The 25793-nt window shown below is 40.0% G+C and overlaps 1 protein-coding gene across 3 annotated transcripts; it reads right to left on the bottom strand.

Moving 5' to 3' along the window:
- Window positions 1-538: 538 nt before the first annotated feature.
- Window positions 539-25793, bottom strand: PDLIM3 (PDZ and LIM domain 3). Of its 3 annotated transcripts, XM_072122864.1 has the most exons (8): window positions 25552-25789; window positions 13731-13882; window positions 12269-12341; window positions 7483-7550; window positions 5095-5358; window positions 2465-2595; window positions 1635-1743; window positions 539-966 (listed from the first exon to the last, which is right to left on the bottom strand). In XM_072122864.1, exons 1-8 carry the CDS (start codon window positions 25642-25644, stop codon window positions 777-779), a joined length of 1080 nt encoding a protein of 359 aa, XP_071978965.1. In that variant the 5' UTR covers window positions 25645-25789; the 3' UTR covers window positions 539-776. The 3 variants fall into 3 exon arrangements, with proteins under 3 accessions (XP_071978965.1, XP_071978973.1, XP_071978982.1); XM_072122872.1 differs by lacking the exons at window positions 5095-5358; window positions 7483-7550 and adding an exon at window positions 8057-8244 and having other exon boundaries at window positions 25552-25793; XM_072122881.1 differs by lacking the exon at window positions 5095-5358 and having other exon boundaries at window positions 25552-25791.

Genomic DNA, 25793 nt, shown 5'->3' with positions numbered 1-25793 from the left:
GTCTAAAGCAATATTAATTATTCTATTAACAAATAATCAGTCCATTTCATATATCATGTATGTTGTCCTTTTGACTTCAAGTAAAAGAAACAAAAAATTAACCGGGGAGGTGTAGTTGTCATCAAATTGTGCATAATTTGAAAAGAAAATAGCACACAATCCTTTTAGTGTTTTTAGACACATTTGGGAAAAATGTGAAAGTTATTGTATGAGCAGACCCTGGTAAAGAGGAACATTAACCTCTAGTCCTGTGGCCTGTGTGTACACAATTTTTATGTAATATTTAGTTACTACACAGGATTTTGATGGTTTTGGTAAAAAAACAAAAAAAAACAATTACTTTCTGTAGAAAATAATGGTATGTGTTTTGTTGCTTTACTTTGCTGTAGCTCGGCATTGCACAAAGCTGAGAAAACAATCAGCTCAGCATTCTAATAGTATGTCAGTCACCTCTCATATAGTGTACATAGTGTATATAGTGTAGCTAGGGAAAGCAGATTCTGCGGGTGTAATAGTAGAAGTAGTCTTAGTGAAGGTGCAGCGCTTCCATGTGCCTGATATGACGTTTCTATGCTAAATGCTACAAAAAAAAGTTTCTCAATAGCTTTTTTTTTTCCTCTGTCTTCTTTCAAATGATGAGAATCATATCCATGACCCAGGTGAAAACTATTTTCCGTATAAAAATAATCATTTCTGGTTGAGGTTTTTACACCACTTGAAAGTCTCTGCATCAGTGAAGCTGTCTTGAGTGAAGTTGTGGCTGAAGCTGGCTCCATTTAGGCCTTTGGGTAGACTGTGACCGCATCGTATCCTTCTGGTGGTCTCATACGTGCTCTCGCATGGGCTTCACAATACAGCTGGCCCTCCACAAAGAAGTATCCCTTCTGTTTCAGGTTCAGGTTGCAGTCTGAACAGACAAAGCAGTCGGGGTGGCGGAACTTGTCCCTGGCTTTTACCACAGTGCCTCTATATTTTGGGGGAAAAAAAGATGTTTTAGTATTCATTGCCATGTATATATATGTTATTGGAATTTTTAGTTTACAAAAAGGGAGTAGTAAAAAGGAATAATTCACAGAGGAAAAAGTTTTAAAAGGCAAAGAAAAGTCTTAACAGTGGAAAGTTTGCCCAACAGAGACACAATAACCAAGCAACTGGGGGGCTGAGATACAGTCTGATGATATAAAATCATGAAAGACTCAGTTCAAACTTGGGGTTTCCTGAGAGTGTAATGCAAAATAAGAAGAGAAGGTGAAGGGAAAGTCTTTGTGCACCTTCCGTTCCTCATTGCCTTCCATTACACTTCCGTTATAATAGACGTTGTCTGCTATGTTAGAGGGGCTGCATAGGAGTCAGAGGAAGTCAAGGGCAAATGAAAAGTCAGCATGATGAGATTAAAGGGCATCTACCACCAGAATGAAGGACTGTACGCAAATGAGGCTCTGGCTCATTTGAATACGTCTTTCATCCATGTGGTAGATGACCTTTAAGATTGACAAGGCAGATACATTAAATGTCAATCCCTGGATGAGAATACTCCTTTTAGATGATATATACGGTACATTTTATATGAATTTTAATAACATCCAGATTGTGCACCTGCAGGACATAGATACAGTACTGAATCTTATACTTACACTATCCCATTCCCACATCTGTCACATATGGGAACTTTTTGTACCCCAGGTCCTCCTGTTTGGGGCTTAGACACTGGGGCTCTTACACTTCTTGTGCCTGTCGGGCGGTCTGAAACAACAAGAGTTTTTACATTGGTTTTTGTTATTGTCTCTTTATTCTAAATCTTGACCTATAAGCAATAATGATTTTCTTTGTACATAAAACGTGTACATTTTGTATACTAGTGATAGAAAATATTGGTAGTTTACCAAACAATGATCTCTATAAGTACATTATAGTATATGTAAGGCCGTGTAATCATTAAGGTTTAGGCTGCACTTTGATGATGCGATGATTGCATTGCTCTTTTATACATACTGCAAGCGTATTGAGCGAAATGGTTACACAATAATTGTATGACATACACGGCCTCTTAATGACAAACACCATATATGCACTGTATGTGCAAAGCCAATACATGCACAAGATACCCAATATAAACACACCAAAAGAAGACATGTGTATATGTGGCTCAATCAATATATAGGTCTTTATTACATATCCCATGCATGTGTTTGTTTAGCAATGTGTATGTTGCGTTGTCTTGTGTCTTGGGCAATGCTCCAATGCGTTTAGTGATGCATTTATTTAGATGTGTTTGTAAAACGTGTCAGGTGGGATTACAAAGTTCATTTTCTGGGGATAGGAAGTATGCATTTAATAACTAAAAACAGTGTGAGCAATAGTTATTATAGTGCTATGGGAACCTGTCATTTGGTTTATTAGCAAAAATCTGGTGACAGGTTCGGTTACAAATTGTAACGGATACAAATTTTTTCCACATACTAACCAGCATCATCATCCACCATATCCTGCAGGACCCTGAAGGAACCGGACTGCCGTGGTCTACTTTCCTGTTCTGTGTCATCATGAAGGAGCCGGTATACATCTGATTGTGGCACAGCGGAGGGTATGGGATCACTGTAACATAATACATTTATCAGCTGAACAGTATCTATTACTCATTATACTTTGATACATGTTAGTATAGGGCTCTGTTCACATCATGCTTTAACTACATAACAAACATGCCCCTGTCCCTCTCATTAGCAACAGTATAATCCTCCTGCATGGCATTTACCAATGTTATATTGTACTTTCTTTGTTTTGCAAACCACTACTTCTTTTACTACTTCTACACAGCGGTGTCCTTGGGGCCACCAGAGGTATTCACGTAAAAGGATTCCAGAGACATCCATAAACCACAGATTATTATGGCATGTTATAAATTCATACATTTTTATGTGGAATATTTGAGTTCACTATGATAATCCATTTGCCCAGTAATAGAAGAATACAGACAGGTATAAATAGGAAGCTTTATACATGATTAGTTTATTGTGGACTCCAAGCTTACAGGCCACATAAGCACAAGGCCACATGCACATGGATGCAGTGCAGCCCAGGCAGTTAGCTTATGCATGGGGCCATCAAATGTATGCCCATGTGCAGGAGTCCATAGAATGTAATGGGGCCATGTACCAGCCGCTGATAGATTGGTTAACACACAACACGTTTATGTGCATGAGGCCTGACAAAACTTTTGTCAAAATTGCATACCGTAAATCAGTAGTACTGATGATAATATTAAACATTTTATTTTACTTTATTAAAGAAATCTTTCCCTGTTTCCTTCTTTTTTACTTTCCATTTCTTTCCATTTTCTATCCTTTTTAAAGGGAATCTATCATCAGGATCACAGCATCACACCAAATGACAGGTTCCCCAAGCCTTTTTAATACTAATTCCCAATCTGCTTTTATCATTAAGGTGCGTCTTTTACAAGGCTGCAATCATCATTGTTATCTCCTCTCTGCTAGGCAGAGAGCTAGCAGAGGAGAGAGCAAATAATGATGATGACAGCAGGGACTACTACACTACTGCGACGCTATGCAGCTTGCTGGTAGAGTGCCAGTTACTCTTTTATCTACTTTTAAAAGTAAGTTGAACCGTTAATGTTATTTATAAAATGAGATTGGGAAGCAGTATTAAAAAAGGCCAAGGGAAAATGTTATTTGGTAAAAATGTGTGATCCTGATGACAGCAGTTTGGGTAAATGAGCATTCTGTCCTGTTTCCACTAACAGTTGAGAGATAAAGGAACTGGATAATATATCTAATGACTTAACTCTTTACAGAGACTTTACAGTAGATAGTCACATCTCCCTTTAGAGCTAAATCAGCAAGGGAAATATTCTCTATGTATGTGAAGTGTTAATCTTTAGCCTCATTATTAGTCTGAGGTGTAGAGACCTCGGAAGGCTTTCAGGTGCGGTGCTCACTGCAGGGGAAAGAGGCAGAAAAGGCTTTATTTAATCTTTAAGGTTAAAACATAATGTGAACAGGGCCTAATGCATTGATCATAAACACGAATCATTATTTCTTTACATTTACAGGTAGAACCCTTCGTAAAATTACTGTACATCATGTATTGCAAAGTCAAACATTTAAAAAACAGTATTTATGAATAAAATATCTTGGATTCAATACAGACTTAGGTTCCATGAGATAACCACAAAAATGGCAACTAGCTCTCGACTAGAGATGCATTGTGCATGACTGAGCCGGGTGATCACATTGTAAGAGTGCATGTCCTATTCCTGTCCACTCCCACTGACGTGTGCTTGGGGCATTAATGGGGTTAACCAGAAATTTATATTGATGTCCGATAGTGAGAATCTCCCCTGTCCACCCGGTTTTCGTCTAACATCACACATAAGCTGACTCGAATGTGTGCATCGAGGGTTAGCCAAAAATACATATCGATGTGCTGATTGGTATGTGGGTCAGGAGTAGGCTGCCCACCTTTCCTGCAGATTGGATACCGATATAGATTCCTTGCATACCCCTTTAATACACAGGACTCTAATTTGCCGTAAACCTTATGAAGATACATTTTTGCAGTCTAAGCATTGCAGTTAAAGGGATTGGCCACTTTACCTCATGTAGTTTGTAATGTGTGTGTAAGGGTGAGGGCAGGATATTAGGTAATTTGCCAATTTACATCTATTATATACCTCTCTATTGATATGTAAAGTGAAGCCTCCTGTCTTTTACCTCATCAGCCAGAAATTCCTGTCCATAAGATGGCCGCAGATGGAGGGTCATGTGATCTCTATCTGTCCATGAACAATTTCCCAGTTAGAGATCACATGACCCTCCATCTTCAGCCATTTTATGGATAGGAATGTGCGGCTGATGAGGTCAAAGACAGGAGGCTTCACTTTACATATCAATAGAGAGGTATATAATAGATGTATATTGGTAAATTACCTAATATCCTGCCCTCACACAGACATTACAAACTACAAGAGGTAAATTGGACAACCCCTTTAAGGATCTGTGCACATATGTCGGCTGAAGCCTTCTTTATTTTAGTGGAATATCACAGCGATACACAAAAAGCTTGCATACTATATACCTCATCTGAGGTTTCTCCCCTAAGATGGTGGAGACTTGCCCCTGTAGACTCTCCATGATATTGTCATCAGAGTATAGTTGCATCGGAGTATTAAACTGTGCATGGACAATCTTCACGCCAGGAAGCTCCATTTCCAGAGGAATGTTAGGTGCAATTCTAGAGGCAGCTTTCAGCTCATAGGGATCTATAGTGCTAACAGTGCTCACTGTGGATGGGGTGCTGCGTCCGCTGCCAGGGTCAAAGCCTGATGGGGTGCTGCTTCCACTGTATAGCACAGCCAGTGACATATCAGGAGAGAAAAGTGAGATAAGAAGTGCAAAGGTATTAGAGAGTGTAGGTACAGATTACGTGGCATGCTTAGGGGTTCATTCATTTACAGTGAAGTATGTGATATAAGACATGCAAGTAGAGAGTAAACTAGGCCTCATGCATTAGGATTTGATACTTCGATTGTGGTGCTAAGGATATAAAATGGAAGTTCCCATAACTCTGTGCGATCAAATGTTTTAAGATGGGCATCTTCTAGATAGTTTGCCATTTGAAAACAATTTTGGCACGGTCCATCGGATGCCATTTTGACACTATATAGTAAATCAAAGGTTTATGTATATGGATACCTGACATATATGAGTAGTGTTTCACATGCATAGATGGCGTGCATAAATAATTGGCCTATATATTTTTAGTTATGGTGATACAGAGCAGAATGCTATAACAAAAGCTTGTGTCTAAGGCCTCGTGCACAGGAACGTGTGAACATGATGGATTACACACAGGCTATGTTTGTGGTCCATTTTGGCCAGTGGACATTGGTGGGGGACATTGTGCCCCCTCTGGCAGGAACTACTGTTCTTTGAGCCTCAGAGGCTCAGAGCACTACAGGCTCATTATATAATTTTTAAAGCTTATTTAAAAAACAAAACAAAAAACAAGGGCATATGAAGCTAAAAGAAGAGCAGATACTGCCAGAGCAGGCACATACCAGTATGCCAATGTGCTTGGTTTACAATCCTTTGAATACTAGTGTCATCCCAATGACATATGGGGGCACTTATTATTGTGTTTCAGCCAGTTTTTTGGCATATTCTTTTTCTTACCTCTTAGCACCTTTTTATGAAGTCACCTTTTCACTTTCTGACCAATTTGGGTTTTTGCAGCAATTTATGAATTACTTGCGCCACAATCTTACATCCCTGAGTATATTAATGCACAACTCAAGCACTATAAACACAGACCCTGCGCCTATATTGATAAATGCCCCAATCTTGTTGGTGAAGTGCAGCATGAGAATACCTTTCTTGAGAAAATCTGGGGCCTCAATGTAGAGAAATCTTCATTTATATTTTATTACAGCTTGACTGCATAAACGTGGCTCTGCCTCTATACTACAGAACTGTAGTATACATACTGTTACCCTATGATGCCTATATACAGCTCCATATCAACATGGATTCACATCATCATTGATGGCTTTGTCCCCATTAGCACCTTTTTGTCTATGGATTTTTTTAAGGGCACCAATGACTCAAATGCATATAGAATATTCTATATTTCTGAAATCGTCAATACACAAGGGACACATTATTATTCCCATAAAAACTCCAGACCTCAAGCATGCTGCACCACTTCCCAAAATTTGTACCATAACAACACAAAAACAACAAGCTGCTCATAATGTATTTTATATTCTCTGTTTTCCTAGAACTAATATCAGGTCACAGTGTTTCCATCTTGTAGGCTAGGTTTGGAACATGCATGACCCCCATGTTGAAAGCTGCCTTATTGAATCAATGCCAAAGTTTTCCAATGAGAATATGCATGTAGTATATCCAAAAATGTATTGCCACAATCAGATTTTTATTGTCTCTTTTGGTTCAAAAGTTCAAATTCATCAGAGATTCTCCACAGATTTTCATACAGGTTCATTATCAATGGATCCAACACTTTTGGGCTCTATGCTCAGCACAATGGATAAAATGTCAAAAAGCTGTGTATCTAAGGGAGCAAAAATAGTTGTTGCAACTTGTTTTCTTGCTAACTTCTGAATGACAAGAAATAGTCAGATTGTGGCTTTCAATTTCGGAAATAATTCTCATCCTCTTGGCTCCAATACAGTGTTTTTTTTAGGATTGCGCCCATATTCTGGACATAACCTTAAAATAGGCACCCTCACCCATTATTTTCATTGTATGTAATTTTCCCTTTTGTTTAGACTTTTGACTTCTCCTCAATATATATTTTATAACATTGTTTCACTGAATGTTTGATTTGTATTATATATACTATATCATTATATCTGGCTATTTTCCAAAATTAGCTGACACTCAGATATCACTAGGTTTTCTATAGTAGCATGCATGCAACACAAATAATCCAAATGATCATAACCTGGTCCTGCCTGGAAGAATGAAAGGCTTAGGCCTGACATTATGCTTGTGCTCAAAGTATCCCAAATCCTGTAGGATAAAAATGATTGGTTATTTGTAAACCTTAAACAAAATATTGTGGGGTTATCAATGTATTAAATTCAGACAGTTATCATTGTTAAACATGTCCATCCTTTACTGACCAACATGTACAAATACATTTTCCAGCATAGAAAACTATACCTAACTATACCTAACTTTCATGGAGTCACGTGATATTAAATGGGAGCTAAGCCAAAAAAGTAATTCTCTTCCAAAAGGAGACCTCACCCAACCGCAGACAGACAGCGCTGTTTCTATGGCAGTACAGAGTGGCTTGGTTAGGTGAGAGGCCTTAGACATGGAAGGGTATTAAACTCCTTAGAGATTTACTAGGCAAAATGTGCCAGAATATTGTTTGCACAAGTTTGTGAAATCGAATGCAAAACAGATTAGATACATAAAAGTACATATAGCAGATACAAAACATTTGTCACAATGGTTACATTTCTTTTCCAGGTATAGCAGAGCTGTAAGTATGCATTTATTCTACTTACATTTGATCTGAATTAGGGATAAGACCCCTCATCTGTCCATGGAAGGCATCTTTAATGTTGCCAGATGAGTATAACCCAATTGGGGTGTTGTAGGAAGAGCTTACTACCTGCTTTTTATCACTCAGATTTGCACCAGCTACAAACGGTTGTGCCCTTCTGTTATGTGCCGTACCAATAGGCTTGAACTCCTGCGTACATTTGGATAAAACACACCAAACCACAATTCATGCGGATTAATCACACACAAGCAAATGCAACACAGTTTATATTTCATACACATACATTACATGCATAAAACAGGTTACTTAATATTGAACACCCGATTTACAGACGACCCCTAGTTACAAACAGACCACGGGATGTTGGTAATTTACTGTGGTTTAGTCCCATGCTACAATAACCAGCTGTAACAGTTGTAAGAGCTGTCTGTAATGAAGCTTTATTGTTAATCCTGGTTCTTATGACAACCCAACATTTTTAAAATCCCATTGTCAGAGACAAAAAAGATTTTGTTTGGGGTTACAATAAAAGATACAGTTCCGGCTTACATACAAATTCAACTTAAGAACAAACCTACAGAACCTATCCTGTACGTAACCCAGGGACTGCCTGTAGTTGTTTTATTTTGTAGTCCTTTAGTAGCCTTTATGTGAACATGAATTGGAAGTAACATTTATTTCTACACATCCGGATAAGGAATTGTTCAACTTTTTCTTCAACTATCAATGTAAGCAAAATGAGACTTGTAATAGCAGTCACCATATACTTTCAGATTTTGTTGTGGTAAATATCATAGAATGATATTTGTGTCCAAAATCTCAGTCTTGTAAAGCTCAGAAGGTTAAAGGAAACCTACCACTTCAGATAGGGTTTATAAGCAGCACATGCCGTGCACCAGCTCATGGTGTCGGCGCTTATCTTCATTATGTTTTTAAACTGTTTTAAAGCGTTTTAACACTTTATTAATGTTTATATCCAAACTAGCTTCCCTGCACCGAGGTCGGCGCAAGTGGTAGCGCGCATGGTGCGCTGAATGCGGAACTCGGTGCAGGGAAGCTAGTTCGGATATAAACATTAATAAAGTGTTAAAACGCTTTAAAACAGTTTAAAAACATAACGAAGATAAGCGCCGGCACCAGCTCACCCTGAGCTGGTGCACGGCATGTGCTGCTTATAAACCCTATCCGAAGTGGTAGGTTTCCTTTAAGAACCTCTGTAACCATAAAGTAGCAGAACAAGAATATCTAGGAATCCCCAAACCTCATTGGTTTACAGAAAGTTTAATATGTTGATTTCCCTGTAGCTTAGAGATTAGTTTATTGATCCTATGGGGTAGTATTCAGCCATGTCTAGTATGTTGCCACTCTTCTCTCCAGGGGAGAGGGAGTGATGCACACAGTGCACAGCAAAAACGACAACCGTTTTGCATGGTATGCGGTTCTTCCGGCTTGCTAATGATCATGTGACCGCCATACTACCCTGTTATATGGGAAACTTCCTCCTCCCTTGCTTCTCCCACTAAAGATGAACACAATAAATAACGGCAAATTACCTAGAGAAATGTAGCGAAATATAGCGATGTGAGTTCCACATTTCTCTAGGTAATTTGCCGTTATTTATTGTGTTCATCTTTAGTGGGAGAAGCAAGGGCGGAGGAAGTTTCCCATATAACAGGGTAGTATGGTGGTCACATGATCATTAGCAAGCCGGAAGAACCGCATACCTGGCGAAACGGCCATCGCTTTTGCTGTGCACTGCATGCATCACTCCCTCTCCCCTGGTATATAATTACATTTTGGAAACTTAGACTGCGAGTTGGTGAGTGCCCTCCCGTTTCTTCACTACTGTATATCACAAAGTTGTTTTCTTTGGGGTTTGAGCACCCCCATGCATTGTCATCAATATACATTGTTTTGGTCCTGAGTGCTGTCTTGATCAAATAACTTGAAATTGATGGTCATAATTTGAATTTAAGAAAAGGACCTTTTGGTAGGAGTATGAGCCATCACAATAATGTGTGACATCACAATAATGTGTCACTTGATGGAGATTGATAGATGGAACAATACGCTTCTGGTTGCTGGATATTAAGACCTGGATAATGCAGGACTGTATCGATCTATAAGGCAACCACTCCTTAACCTACTCCATCACTTAGAGGGTGGCAAATGATTAACAGGACCAGCTGTACTTGTGTTGTGACCCCTAATGCTTCATTGTCAAGGGAGAAGAAAAAAATTCCCAACTCCAGCTAAACAAACATGTGTACTCCCACAGCTAAAAATATAGACATGGGTGATGTTGTTTCTGGAAAAAATGGACTGTGTGTTACATTCCTAGGCAGCTCACTTTACATGACAAACCTTATGTCCGGACCTCTCCATTTCCATTTTATAATATAAAGTGGGCAAAGAAAGTATTCAGACCCCTTTACATTTTCCACTCCTTGTTTCATTGCAGCCAATCGGTATGATTAAGAAAGCTATTTTTTTGCTTATTAATGTACACTCTGCATTCCATCTTAACAGTAAAAAGCAGAAATGAAGATATTTCTGCTAATTTATTAAACATTGTCTTGTTGGAACGTGAACCTTCGGCCCAGTCTGAGGTTCAGAGCACTCTGGAATAGGTTTTTGCTGTACTTGACAGCATTCATCTTTCCTTGAATTGCAACCAGTGGTTCTGTCCCTGCCCCATAGCACGATGCTGCCACCACTAAGATTCACTGTTGGATTGTATTTGGCAGGAGATGCCTGGTTTTCTCCACACAAACTGCTTAGAATTAACACCAAAAAGTTCAATCTTCATCTCATCAAACCAGATAATCTTATTTCTCATAGTCTGGGAGTCCTACATGTGTTTTTTAGGAAACTGTATGCACCTTTCATATGTCTTGCACTGAGGAGAGGCTTCCGTCGGCAGACTCTGCCATAAAGTCCTGACTGGTGGAGACTGCAGTGATAGTTGACTTTATGGAACTTTCTTCCATCTCACTACTGCATCTCTGGAGCACAGCTGCAGTGATCTTGGGGATCTCCGTTGCTTCTCTCACCAAAGCTCTTCTCCCATGATTGCTTAGTTTTGCTGGATGGCCAGGTTGAGGAAGAATTATAGTTGTCTCAAACTTCCATTTAAGGACTATGGAGGCCACTGTGCTCTTAATAACCTTGAGTGCTGCAGATATTATTTTGTGACCTTGGACAGATCTGTGCCTTGCCACATTTCAGTTTCTGAGCTCCTTGGGCAGTTCCTTAGACCTCATAATTCTCATGTAGTCTTACATCCTCTGTGAGTTGTGAGGTCTTATATAGACAGGTGTGTGCCTTTCCTAATCAAGTCCAATCAGTTTAATAAACACTATCTCAAGGAGCATCAGAAGGAATTGGACAGCATGTGAGTTAAATATGAGTGTCACAGCAAAGGGTCTGAATACTTGTGACCATTTGATATTTAATTTTTTTTGTTTAATAACTTAGCAAAAATGTAAAGGGTCCGAATACTTTCTTCTATCCACTGTATCTAGATATTTTATGTTAGTATGTGAAAGCCAAGTGAAAAATATATTCATCTACAAGTGTAGAGACATTCCATATATTTTTCTTTAAACCCTTTACAACTTTTTTTTTCTATATAGTCAAGATGTAAATATTATTAGTATCAATGTAAAGTGTCTACCATGTGACTAACCAAGAGCATAAATGCAGTACCCAGTGCCTAGATGAAGAAGGGATTTTCTATGGTGACTGGACACCTGAGTGATATGGTGGAATTATAGTCATGATGCTATTTATAAACATCGGTAAAGTTTCTTACTTGTTACTTTGAAACAGTGTTAGAATATTACAGTTTTTATGATTTTTTTTTTAAAAACTACATTATTTTGGCACAGTGTAGTGTTATTATAGTATTATATTGTCACTCTTTGAGGTTAATGATTGCAAGCACTTTTAGTAGCACTGTCATGCTGTTAAGACTTATCAGAAAAGATGGTTGAAGAGACGTCAGGCTATATTAAAGAATATTTTTACAATGTGTCCAAGCTGGCAGCCCTTGAAATTATAGCCAAGTAATGCAGCATCTACATAGATATATCACCCCCTGTGCTTGTGAGCGTTTGCTCTGTATTATTAAATTGTAAATGTTTATAACGAAATCTATCACTCCGACCACATCTATTAACAGGGCACATAAGACAAAGAAAGTTTTTCTCACCTGGGGTTCGGCTTCAAGGTTTACTCTGTAAGGATCCTCACAGACTTGTGGAGACCACATTCTAGTTTCAGCTCTAGAGACAAATATATACATTTACAAATCCACATACTTTTATAATATACATCGTATTTTGGGGAAAACCAAAGCAGAATTGAGAGTGATTTTATATTAAATCTAGAAACTAGTGAGGAGGATGATAATAGTCTGTTACTTCAATAAGAACAATAAACTCAGTTGTAATACCACCCAAAGCTAGATGGACATCAACTATGTCTTTTTTCAACTGTACTATCTATGTAGCTATGCTATGTATGTAAAAATTGTTAACCTCTAGTGAAAAAACAGAACCACACAAATACAATTCATAAGTCTTTAAGGGCAACCTGTCATCAGAAATTGACCTAATAAACCACTACCAGTATGTTGTCAGGCAGCTGAACACATCGGGGCACATTTACTAACCTGGTTCATTCGCGATCCCGTGGCGCGTTCTCTAACGTGGATTTGCGTCCTGCCGGGATTCACTAAGGTCGTGCGCCTGATATTCACCAGGTGTCGCTGCTGCACGGAGGTCCGCCGGAGTCCACCATCTTCTTCCCGGTACTTGTAAGTGCGTGTCAAGCAATACAAATTTATTTTCAAATACCGTGGTTTTTCCGAATCCGTTGGGTTTTCCGATGGCCACGCCCGCGATTTCCGTCACGTGAAAGCCGCCGCCGATGCTCCAAAATCCGTTCACGTGCGCCAAAATCTGGGGCAATTCGGCGCAAATCGGAAATCGCCGGGAAACCCAACGAAAGCCCTTAGTAAATGAGCCCCATTCTATTTCTTTCATGGCCCAGTGTGGTGCCATCATCCAGAAAATCTACTTTGAAGTGACATTTAAATTGGTTGTATGAAGTCAAGGAGGAGGAGAGTTTAACACTGAAGTCAAGCTCTCTCTTCCTCAGATAGCCCCCTTCTATGTAATTGATGGTCCTGTATCCACAGACATCACTAACAAGATCTCCTGAAGTCCGATGCATGATGTCAATCACAGAGGTGGATGCATTCAGAGTTAAACTCTCCGCCTGCTTGACTTTATACAACCAATTTACATCTTACTTCAAAGTTGATTTTCTGGATGATGCCACCACACTGGGCCATAAAAGAAACACAAAAAAAGGTGATACACTGCCTTACAATATACTAGTAGTGGTTTATTAGATCAATTGCTGATGACACGTTCCCTTTAAGTGTAATGTATTTCCATTGATTTCGATTTTTAATCGCATGTGTGTGACTCAAGAGATGATCAAAATGGGTCATATATTTAACACGACTGGTCCAGGGGTTTATTTAAAGGTGCACTGAAGAAAACTTCTCACTGTGATGAGCAGTAGCAGCTCCAGCCACACATTAGTAAATTGACCCCTGTATATCCTGCAGGGTACTTATAATGGAACCTGGAGGAAATGTATACCTGTCAATCTTTAGGCAGAGCTGGTCCGTGGCAGCTTTAATCCTATCCTGGGCTTCAGCATGTGTCATGTTATCAGTGTTGTATCCATCAATGGCAAGTATCACATCTCCAGGACACAAATTAGCAACAGAAGATTTACTTCCCGGTGTTATCTGAAATAATGATACATAATATGTGAGTCTTACAACAAAGTCCACATCTTTAAATATATAAACGGGGTCGGCACCAGCACTGGGCCTAGGGCTGCTGGGGGGCCCCACATAAGACTGTACATAATGAATCCATGGGTATGAGGGGGGCTTTATCTTATGAATCCATAGGGATTGAGAGGGGTTTATATAAAATAACCATGAGTGGACTGTTTGGTATAATAAACTAGGGAATATTTTAGGGAACAGGAGATTGTTTTAGTTTCTGAATTTTTTATTGCCGCCCTTAATGAATAGCCTATTTTTGGGTTCAAGGGTTTATCCCAAGTTTATAAGTTACCCCTCATCCATATAATTGCTGGGACCTATTCAGTAGAACAGGTGGATCACAATTATATAATCTGTCGCTCCAGTAATGTCTATGGAAGTGGTCGTCAATAGCCCGTGAGTGCTCAGAAATCTGAGTGATCCCATAATTCACTTCTATAGGAGTCCCAACATCTCATCGAATTGAATGGACCTGCACCGGTGCTGTATTCACATAAGGTTTATTTTTTTGAGATTGTTAGGACCCTAATAGATCACTGACTGGAATTCAGCAAAGAAACACTTATGTGGCAACCGTAGAACTAAAAAGAATCTGCATGCACACTCATATATTCTTCCCACATGTGTGAGGATTGTTAATTCATGGATCTGTTCCCCATCTCCAGTTTCGTGTTCATACCCGAAGGATTGTACCATCCGTCACAGCACCCATGAGGATGCCATAATTCCTATCCCAAGTCTTGATGACAGGATCATCTGGGCAAGGTCATAAGAACTAGCGTACTCCATTTCCATCTTTAGGAAATGATTTAAGGAACAAAAATAAAGAAAACCGGAATCGCTCTTTATCTGTGAATATAATATACAGAATATACAAAGCAGCAGATGCTTGTTGTGTAGGTTGAGGGTCCTTTGTGAATGAAGCCTTAGCTTTCATAATAGGGAATGCTTGCTTAAACCTCAAAACCATAAAATCAGGTTTGATATACCGTATTTTTCAGACTGTAAGTTGCATCGGATTATAAGGCACACCATCAATAAATGCCTGCTACAACATCTAGGTTCATATATAAGGCGCACCGGATTATAAGGATGAATAACCAGCAGGTGGCAGACCAGTGCACTGTTCAAGGCAGCAGTTGTCTGTAAGTACAGTTCATATATAAGGCTCACTGGACTATAAGGCGCAAAATCAAAGGATTTTTTGTGCGCCTTATAGTCTGAAAAATACGGTATTAAAATGGACAGTTTCATCAGCAATAACATGCCAGTTATTAGATGTAATAGTATAAGCACTTATCTTCTCTCACTGCTCACCTTTGTGTTTTTTGAGACACTCCTTAATAACTTGTAGCACTTATATGATTTGTGTCAGTGAATTCAATCACAATTTAAAGCCTGCCAGTTTTATTGCTACTTTCCCTATTCACCCATATACAAGACTGTAATTGCTACGTGCTTTATTTGATCCACTGTCATTTAACATTTTTACACAATAGGGGCGCTGCCTTGCATTTTACACATCTGGATGTGCAAATAAGGTTTTTTTTTAAAAAAAGTTGCAAGTGCTTTTGTAATGTTGTCTTTACTAGTAAAATATGTTAAAAATCCACAAAATAGGGAATTACTTGATTGGCGGTGGTGTGACTAAAACAACTGCTACCGAACATGAGAATGGAGTGACCGGTCATACTTGCACTGTTCACTTTCCAGGGGATGATCACTGCTATATCCACTAGCCCCTTCAGTGAGGTCGCTACATATGTTCAGCCAACTCCATTCATTCCAGTGGTTTAAAGGACCTCTCTTAGTGTCCACAGGGTCAGGACCCAAACCATCAGATATTATGCACTCCCTTCTCCTTAGTGGGTAATTTAAATTATAGAAATACCCTATTAAAGCAAACTGTTATAAGGTATAATATGTAATTTGTGATGTGGGGGGTATGAGTTGTGAATAGAGATGAGTGAGCACTAAAATGCTCGAGTGCTCGTTACTTGAGTCGAACTTTTTCCGATGCTCGGGTGCTCGTATCCAATAACGAACCCCATTGAAGTCAATGGGAGACTCGAGCATTTTTCACTGAAAGAACACATTGAAAGAACACTAAAGAAGAACACATTGAAGATGTTTTCACTGAAAGAACACATTGAAAGAACACAGTGAAGAACACATTGCAGATGTTCCGTACATCTGCTAACTTATCGGAAAACACGCGCGCCGAACGGTGTTCTTCACAATAGTATGTGAAGAACATTATGGGGGTCATTTACTAAGGGCCCGATTCGCGTTTTCCCGAAGTCTTACCCGAATATTTCCGATTTGCGCCGATTGTACCTGAATTGCCCCGGGTTTTTGCCGCACGCGATCGGAATTTCGTGCATCGGCGCCGGTATGCACGTGACGGAAATGGGGGGGCGTGGCCGAACAAAAACCTGACGTATTTGGAAAAACCGCCGCATTTAAAAAAAAAAATTGTGTCACGAAAATTTCACTCACCTTCATCCTGGATAGGCCGGTGTATTTCGAGGCATTCCAGCGGACTTCAGCGCAGCAGCGCCACCTGGTGGACGTCGGAGGAACTGCTTTGATAAATCCCGGCCGGACCCGAATCCAGCGCAGAGCACGCGCCGCTGGATCGCGAACGGAGCGGGTAAGTAAATCTGCCCCAATGTGTGAAGAACACATTGGGGCACATTTACTTACCCGGTCCAGTCGCGATCCAGCGGCGGGTACTCCGACGCTGATTCGGGTTCTGCCGGGATTCACTAAGGTCCGTGCGCCGATATTCACCAGGTGTCGCTGCTGCGCCGAGGTCCGCCGAAGTTCACCTGCTTTTTTCTGGTGTATGTGAGTGCTTGATCTTGCGACACAAATGGCTTTTTAAATTCTGCGGTTTTTCCGAATCCTTCGGGTTGTCCGGTGGCCACGCCCCCCGATTTCTGTTGCGCGAAAGTCGGCGCGATTGCGCCAAAAATCGATCGCGTGCGCCACAATCCCGTGAAATACAGCGCAAAGTGGAAATATTTGGGAAAAACCCGACGGATTCGCGGCTGCGGACCCTTAGTAAATGTGCCCCATTGCATCTTCACAGCATCAAGCTTGGACGAGTATACTCTCTCATCTCTAGTTGTGAACATTCTTCTAATATACTCTGTTATAAATTCCAGCTCACTTTGTAAAAACATCTCCCTGTGTTTATACGGCTGTGAAGTAGTGCGGATTAACCCTTTCTGCTCTTTGCCTGCCAAAACTGTTCTATTGGTATTATTTTGTAACAGAAGATTTTGTCAATATCTGCTCAGTCCTTCTGAGGTAACCAAAAGTGAAAGTCAGAGGCAGGAAGAAAAACGATTTTGTTAGAAAATAATGCTCATAGCACCAGGTAATGAACACTACACAACTATGCATGATTGTCATATAGTCTATCAATATTTTTACCGGTGTACTCTACAGTCGACTATTTTAAATGCCATATGTTTGTTTTAAAAACTATTCAATAAAAATGGAATAAAAAATAATGCTCATAGCCGCTGTTAGCCGCTGCTCAGAGCTGTATAAGTACAGGGAGAGCAGAGAATAACTTGTAGTCTTGCTGGAACAGATCTTCCTTATCATCAGAGAGCTAAAAGTTATTACTGAGAAGCACTTTTCAGCCTGTTTCTTTACAAACTAAGCAGAATTAAAATTATCTCAAATGATTGCATCTCTTTAATGGGCACTTGTCAGCTCTCCTAACATGTCTGTTCTAATTATTTCTTGTCTTATAAATTAGAGCGTTATATAACGCAGTGTTCCTCTGATCTTCTGTATGTATGTATAAATTATCAGTAGGGTACAGTTGTGACCCTTAATAGTTTGCCACTGTAATGAATCATAAATCAAACTTTTTATATGGTTGCCTGGTCCTCTGGCCGTTTCGCATACTGATATCCTCAGGATAGGTCATTGGTATAATAAATGGTCAGGGGAATACTCACCCCCTCACAAAATCCAGCGTTGTGTAAATGTAAGTTTTGATCAAAGTTTTTATATGTTTCTAAAGGATTATTGCGTGGGTATGACCAGTTTTAATTCAGCTTCACTTTAAGGGAACCTGTCAGGGCGATTTGGGACACGGTGGTTTAGTGTCCCAAATTGCCCCATATGTTGTTTTATGGATCGTCTTAAAAAATAAACATTAACCTTGCCTTGTTCCTTGTTCCTTCGGTGCCTGTGGGTTGACGACAAGTGAAGCCGGTGTAGTACACCTGGGGGGGGGGGGGGGCAGAAACCTGCAGGTCCTTCAAAGGTAGCAGGTTCTTGTCAACAACAAAAGACAATTACCTGTCGCAACTAGTCCTGGAGCCAACAAGAGGGGGGGCACTGCTGGACCTTATCCTTACCAACAGACCTGATAGGGTATCAAAACTACAGGTTGGGGGGAACCTGGGGAATAGTGATCATAATATCATTGATTTTGTATTACGCTTTACTAAGAGTGTTAGTGAAGGGGCAACCAACACTCTAAACTTCAGGAGGGCAAATTTTCAGAAACTAAGGGAAGACCTTAAAGGCATAGACTGGGATAATGCTCTCAAAGACAAAAGCCCCCCCCAAAAATGGGACTTTTTCTCATATATTCTGAAAAAGTCCTGTGAGAAACACATACCTTATGGGAAAAAGCATAAAAGGAGCAAGAAAAAGCCTATGTGGCTAACTAGTCTTGTAAGGAAAGCAATAAGCGAGAAAGATAAAGCGTTTAAGGTGCTAAAACGTCAAGGCAGCGATGAGGCATTACAGGATTATAGAGAGAAAAATAAATCATGTAAAAAGCAGATAAAGGCTGCAAAAATAGAGACTGAGAGAAATATTGCCAGGGAGAGCAAAAATAATCCCAAATTATTTTTCAAGTATATAAATGATAAGAAACTAAAAACAGAGAGTGTGGGTCCCCTTAGAAATAACATGGGGGTCATGGTGGAAGGAGATGAGGAAAGGGCCAATCTACTGAATGTCGCCTTCTCAACTGTCTTTACCCAGGAAAATCCCCTGGTGGAAGACACAATGAGGAATAATGTAAATTCTTTTTATAATGTCAACAGTTTAACCCAGGAAGAGGTACGGCGCCGCCTCGCAACCACTAAGATAGATAAATCACCTGGGCCAGATGGCATACACCCCCGGGTTCTGCATGAATTATGTACGGTGATAGACAGACCGTTATTTTTAATATTTGAAGATTCACTGAGGACTGGTTATGTTCCACAGGAATGGCGCATAGCAAATGTGGTACCAATATACAAAAAAGGATCAAATAGCGATCCTGGAAACTACAGACCCATAAGTCTAACTGCTGTGGTGGGGAAAATATTTGAGGGGTTTATTAGAGATGCTATCCTGGAGTATCTCACTGTGCACAACCTTATAACCCAGCGTCAGCATGGGTTTATGAGAGATCGGTCCTGTCAGACTAATCTGATTGGTTTCTACGAGGAGGTAAGTTCAAGACTGGATCTGGGGGACGCTGTGGATGTTGTATATCTGGACTTCTCAAAGGCATTTGACACTCTGCCACATAAAAGGTTGGTATATAAAATGAGACTGCTGGGAATAGGAGAAAATCTGTGTATTTGGGTAAGTAATTGGCTTAGTGATAGAAAACAGAGGGTAGTCATTAATGGCACATTCTCAGATTGGGTTGATGTTACCAGTGGAGTGCCACAGGGGTCAGTATTGGGGCCACTTCTTTTTAATATTTTTATTAATGACCTTGTAGTGGGTTTACACAGTCAAGTTTCAATATTTGCAGATGATACTAAGCTGTGTAAAGTAATAAATACTGAGGTCGATAGTTTAGCATTACAGAGGGATTTGTGGAAGCTTGAGGGATGGGCAGAGAAATGGTTGATGAGGTTTAATGTAGATAAATGTAAAGTTATGCACTTGGGCCATGGAAACAAAAAGTATAATTATGTTCTAAACGGTCAATTACTTAGTAAAACTGAAGCTGAAAAGGACTTGGGGGTATTGGTGGATGGTAAACTTAATTTTAGTGACCAGAGCCAGGCGGCTGCTGCTAAAGCAAATAAAATAATGGGATGTATCAAGAGAGGAATAGATTCTCATGATAAAGACATAGTTCTGCCCTTATACAAATCCCTGGTCAGACCACACACGGAATATTGTGTACAGTTTTGGGCACCAGTGTATAAAAAGGATATAGTAGAGCTGGAACGGGTGCAGAGGAGAGCAACCAGGATTATTAGGGGAATGGGGGAACTAGAATACAATGACAGATTACAAAATTTGGGATTATTCAGTTTAGAAAAAAGACGACTGAGGGGAGACCTCATTACAATGTACAAATACCTGAACGGACAGTATAACGATCTCTCCAAAGATCTTTTTATACCTAGGCCTGTGACCAGGACAAGGGGGCATCCTCTACGCCTAGAGGAGAGGCGATTTTACCATCACCATAGACAAAGGTTCTTTACTGTAAGAGCAGTGAGACTATGGAACTCTCTGCCGCAGGAGGTTGTTATGGCCGACTCTATGTACATGTTCAAGAGAGGCCTGGATGACTTTCTGGAGAGAAAAAATATCACGGGTTATGGGGATAAAACATTTATTTAATTCTTAAAGGTTGGACTTGATGGACTTGAGTCTCCTTCCAGCCTTATATACTATGATACTATGCTCCACTGCGCAAGCGATGAAGGTGCGGTGCTTGTGCAGTAAAGCTGGGATATTATGCCGGCCTCACTTGTCACAATGCAATAGGAGGTGCTGAGGAGTGAAAAATGTTTATTTTCTTTAAATTGTGCCCTTGTACACCCTTCATACAGGTCCATTTAGGGCCATAAGGAGCTGTAGTTGGTTTTGGGTCCCAAATTAACCCGACAGGTCTTCTTTAAAGAGGGTTTCTAGAGAATAGGGGATTGCAAGCTGATAAGTGTGAGTTCAATTATTGGGACCCACCAAATATGAGAATGTGACCTGCAGCAATCTGGACAACATTGGTCTTGCTCTCACTAGTGGATGGAGCGGCTCTACCAACTGTATGGTGAGAAAATGCTGAGCAAAATGCCTGTCTATTTCTGGCTCTCCTTTCAACTGTGCCTGTCATAAGCAAGTAATGTTCTTGACAATTTCTGACACCCCCATATAAATAAATGGTAGGGCAGAATCTTGATTCTGGAAATCGACAGGATTCCCAGCAGACTGCACTGCTGCGCAAGCCACAAAAGTTCATTTGCATTGATATAAAAATGACTGAACTGATTGTCAAGCAGTAACTGCAGTTTAAAATGTGAAAACCTCCTAAAAGCTGATATATTGGGGCACATTTACTAACATGCTGTTGGACTTTGCATTTTCTTTTCAGTGTAAACTGCTTGCACGGGTACTTAAGAATACATATGTGTCGCACGCGACCGATTTGTGGCGCGGCTGCACTATTCTTCATGAGACACAAATTTCTGCACTGATGGGCGTTCTGGTACACAGTCGGATCATGCAAAGTCAGACAGAAGTGTGTTGCATGGAAAAAGTGATGCACGCTGTCGGAGCAGTACAGGGAGCGCCAGAAATCCTGAATCGGGCGCACCATGCACAATACACAGGCACATAGTGCAGTTTGCAATGTTCCTAGGAAATGTGCCCCATTGTTGTTTGGGTTTTCTGCTTGTATACATTTACATCATAGAGACTATAGATATAATGTGCAGTCCTTGTCAGCTGCTTAGCAGGTGCACATGAGTAGATGACCTCCTCATGCTCCCTGAATACATAGCACAGATCTATGATAACATCACCCCTCATTCCTCGGACAAGGGCATCCCGCCTAAGTTGGAATAGTCTACTTGATCCGCTCAGAGGCAAGCCCTGTTTGTGAAATGTTATCTGCGTACTGAAAGGTGTAAACAGATCTAGATTTCTGCGTTTGAGGGGGAGCTACATGAGCTTTTCCCAGTAAAACCACTGGCCAGAGACGGCTCCTCTGAGATCTGTCAGTCCTGGATCATTTTGGAAACTAATACAAAAAAATGTAAAAGTTGTTTGAAATGTTAATTAAAACTCCTGCAGTTATTGAAATACAGTGAACACAGGATCATTAGGATCATGAAGTTTTTTGAAGTTCCACGAATGTTCCATCGACTAAAAAAAAACAGGAACAGGACTGACTCCCTTATTTCTCAATAAAATGACACATTGTATTGGTCCCCTTGAAAAATGCTGGAGTCTCCCATTGACTTCAATGGGGTTCATTATTCGAAACGAGCACTCGAGCATCGGGAAAAGTTCGACTAGATTAACGAGCACTCGAGCTTTTTAGTGCTCGCTCATCTCTATTATCCATGCTTCATTTGTATAACAATTTGAGGAAAATTCCACAAGTTTTTTGCAACATCTGAAGCATCAATGTCAATGTAGATATGAGTTATGCAACATGAAAAATGAATATTAAAAAACATCAATAGAGTTGACGTAGACAGTTGCGTTCAGTACATCTATTTTAGTGTAAAAATTGCATGCATGTATCTCCATTCAGCTGTATTAAACTATCCTGGGGCCCCAGCAATGGCGTTATATATCTCCACCTCTGCCTAAAAATGATTTACACATATTATTGGGACCATTTGACATATGAGGAGTCATCATTTCAAATGTTGAATCGTGCTGCCAAACATATACCCCAGGACTATGCAGCCTACTCTCTAAAAATAACATGCAGTACATTTTTTCAGTTTTAAGGAAAGTTGTATTTGACTTTGATTTGAATACAGCCTAGCAGACTGATGCATAGTTTTGTATATTTTTATAATCCCGGTTAAGGTCCAGTGGGCTGTCAATCACCAATGAGGACCACCTGCTTAACTCCAGAAGCCAGAATAGTCAGAGATTTTAAGAAACAAATATTAAGTTTCGCTAAACGTTTTCCCATATGCTAAAGAATAAGATTCCCCTTAAGCCAATATATCAATAATAAAAGCTAAACAGAATATTATTTTTACACAAAAAAGCATCTAAAATTCAGAAATAAAAGTATTTTTTAAACTTAAAATATGTATCATAACAATTTGTTGTGGTCCAACCATTACAATTCCCACAGAGCATCAGTTCCTAGCAGCCGGTAAAAGAATGGAACTTGTAATCATACTGCTCCGTTCTGTGTGTAGTGGCTGATCCGAGTCACTGCACTTTGCTCCATTCAAATAAATATGAGCTTATCTGCAGTAATGAATCTGACCACTACACAGAGAATGTAGCTGTCTGCTTCATGGTCTATATTTTATCTGCTGCTGAGTACAGCTGATCTGTGGGGTGCTGGGCATTGGACCCTCATCAATCATGCTCGGTTACTGGTCTGTTCAACTCTTGGAGCTGTGGTTGTCCTAATGAGGAAAAAGGAGACTTAAGACGGACCCCTAATAATCCAAGTGTTATCAACTATTATGTTGAGTGATAAATCCCAGGGCTTGAAATACTCTTTAAGGCCTCATGCGCACAATGTATCCTACACCTGCTCCGGGCGTCTATGGGGATGGATATCACACCGCAAATTGAGCAGCCAGATATCCGTTCATGTGCATGGAGCCTAAAAGAATAACTGCATATATAGTATTCTAAATACAATCCAAGTGAGAATATGATGGTCACATAGTCCTGGTCAAAATTGTTTAAATGTTTGTATGTACAGTATATTGTGTAAAACTCCCAGTGAGGCTTCCTGCACACGAATGTGCCCATTCTCATCTGTGAATTACTGACGCTTTCTTCCTTTTTTCATGGCTGATTTGTTTCAGTCTGCCATCCGTTTTTTTACGGATCCTCATAAACTTAAGTATTTGAGTGATCTTCGAAATAGATTCTGACTACGACATGATCTAATGGATCAGGCACAATTATAGGTCATGTTCACTGAAAAGTACTGCATTAAAGGAAATCTACCATCAAAATCTATCATGATAAACCAGGGACACTTGGTAATCCAGACATCATGTCTGTGGTAATCTTTTTATCTATGTTTATCTATGTTATCTATGGCTTCCTACCTTCAAAAATCAACTTTTAAAAGTATGATAATGAGCCTGAAAGGCTACTGGGGTGGTTCCCAGAGATTCTCCGTGCAGAAGTTTCACAGGCAGTTACACTGTCTCACCTTGCCCCCTGCCTCCTCAGCACTTCCCCCTCCCTCTGCCTGATGTAATCTCACTGTGGCACCGGAAGTTTCAGAACACAGTGGGAGGGGGAAGTGCAATTTAGGTAATTTTAGAAGGATGGAGGCCATGGATAAAAAATATTAGAAGATTACCTTAGTCTCAGTGCCTGGATCTATGACTAAGTGTCCCTGGTTTATCATGATGGATTTTGATGTTAGATTTCCTTTAAGTGCAGCCATGTTCTGTTTGTTCAGCCATTTTTTAGGGTTGTGTGCATCTAACCAAAGACTGCCTTTTTAGCAGAACCTCACCCTATAAAGTATCTGTACCTGATTTGCAACTATGTAATATTCTGTGTTTAGTGGCCCTTAAAGGAAATCTACCATCTGGAATATGGATTATAAATCAAATACACTTACATGCTGGTGTGTGCCCCCTTTATCGGGATCTGCTCTTCTTTTAATTTACTGTGTCCTAGATTTTTAAGAAAATATGCTTTATAATATGCAAATGAGCCTGAGGGGCTCCAGGCTCCATTAAGTTCTATGGAGCGTGGAGCCCCTCAGGCTCATTTTGAAGCCTTTTTTCATAAAATGAAGGCATAAAAAGCTTAAAGAAGAGTGGATACTGACAAAGGGGGCACACACTAGCTTGTAAGTGTACTTGGTTTATAATCCATAATCCTGATGGTAGATGTCCTTTAACTTCTGATTTTGTCCGCTGACCATCATTTTTGTAAAAGATTTGTGTCACTTTTTTCATTTACCCCTCCAAGGGAGACAGGTTCCCAAATTGAAAGGAGTCCAGGAGAGCAAGTCAACACTTAAAGGACAGAAGGGAACCTGAGAAAAGTAAGCTGACTAAATGTATTTGCAGCAGAAGTTATGCTGCATGTGAACCTGGTAAGGAAAGGAGTCATTAGTATTTAGCCGTGCTGCGTACAATGAGATGCTATGATGATGGAGCAGCCATACTTGGGACCAAAAAGTGTGAAGCCAGGATGAGACTAAGGAGAGGAACCTGAGAAAGATGCAGTACAGTACTCCCTGCTGTTCTATAGTGTAAAATGAAAACTCAATCAAGGTCTACAAGGGAGAACTTTTTCGATGTTGAGTTTCAGTGTTGCACATAAGATACTAGACACAACATTTCCCAGACAGTGGATACTACATAGCACATAGCCACCTAAATAAACATCATTTACCAACAGGTGTAATGAACACAAGAAGCTAAGTTTAACAGTTTTACACTTCCAGTCACCTGTTGTACAACCAAAGACTGTTTCCTTCTTACAGTGAATCTATGTACAATCTGTGACACGAACCCTTAAATATAACATACAATAGGCCGACACAGGTGTAACCGGAAACTCTTCTTCACCCCAATAGTTTTGTCCCAGTTTACAGCTCACCAATATTGACAACAGTGTAAAAGTTTACATATTGTTGTTAACTATTAGTTTTGTGATTTACTTACCCGAGAGATAACTAAAGGCTGATTAAAGTCTATGCCCCCAGTCAACCTGAATCCCCAAGGAGCGGGTCCAGGTAGGACCACATTCTGTGGCATTTTCTCTTCTTGTGAGAAGAAACGTGAAAGAAAAAGTCTTAGATCCCAAATCCGATGAGTATAACCTCCTTCAAGCAGCAGCTCCAACAGCCCAACTCCCTGATGCCTAATGATCTTCTCTTTATCCTTTTCCTGAGAACGACGTCACA

This window comes from Engystomops pustulosus, chromosome 1 (genome assembly GCF_040894005.1).
Source record: "Engystomops pustulosus chromosome 1, aEngPut4.maternal, whole genome shotgun sequence".
NCBI lineage: Eukaryota > Metazoa > Chordata > Amphibia > Anura > Leptodactylidae > Engystomops > Engystomops pustulosus.
This window is presented reverse-complemented; position numbering and strand designations above follow the sequence as displayed.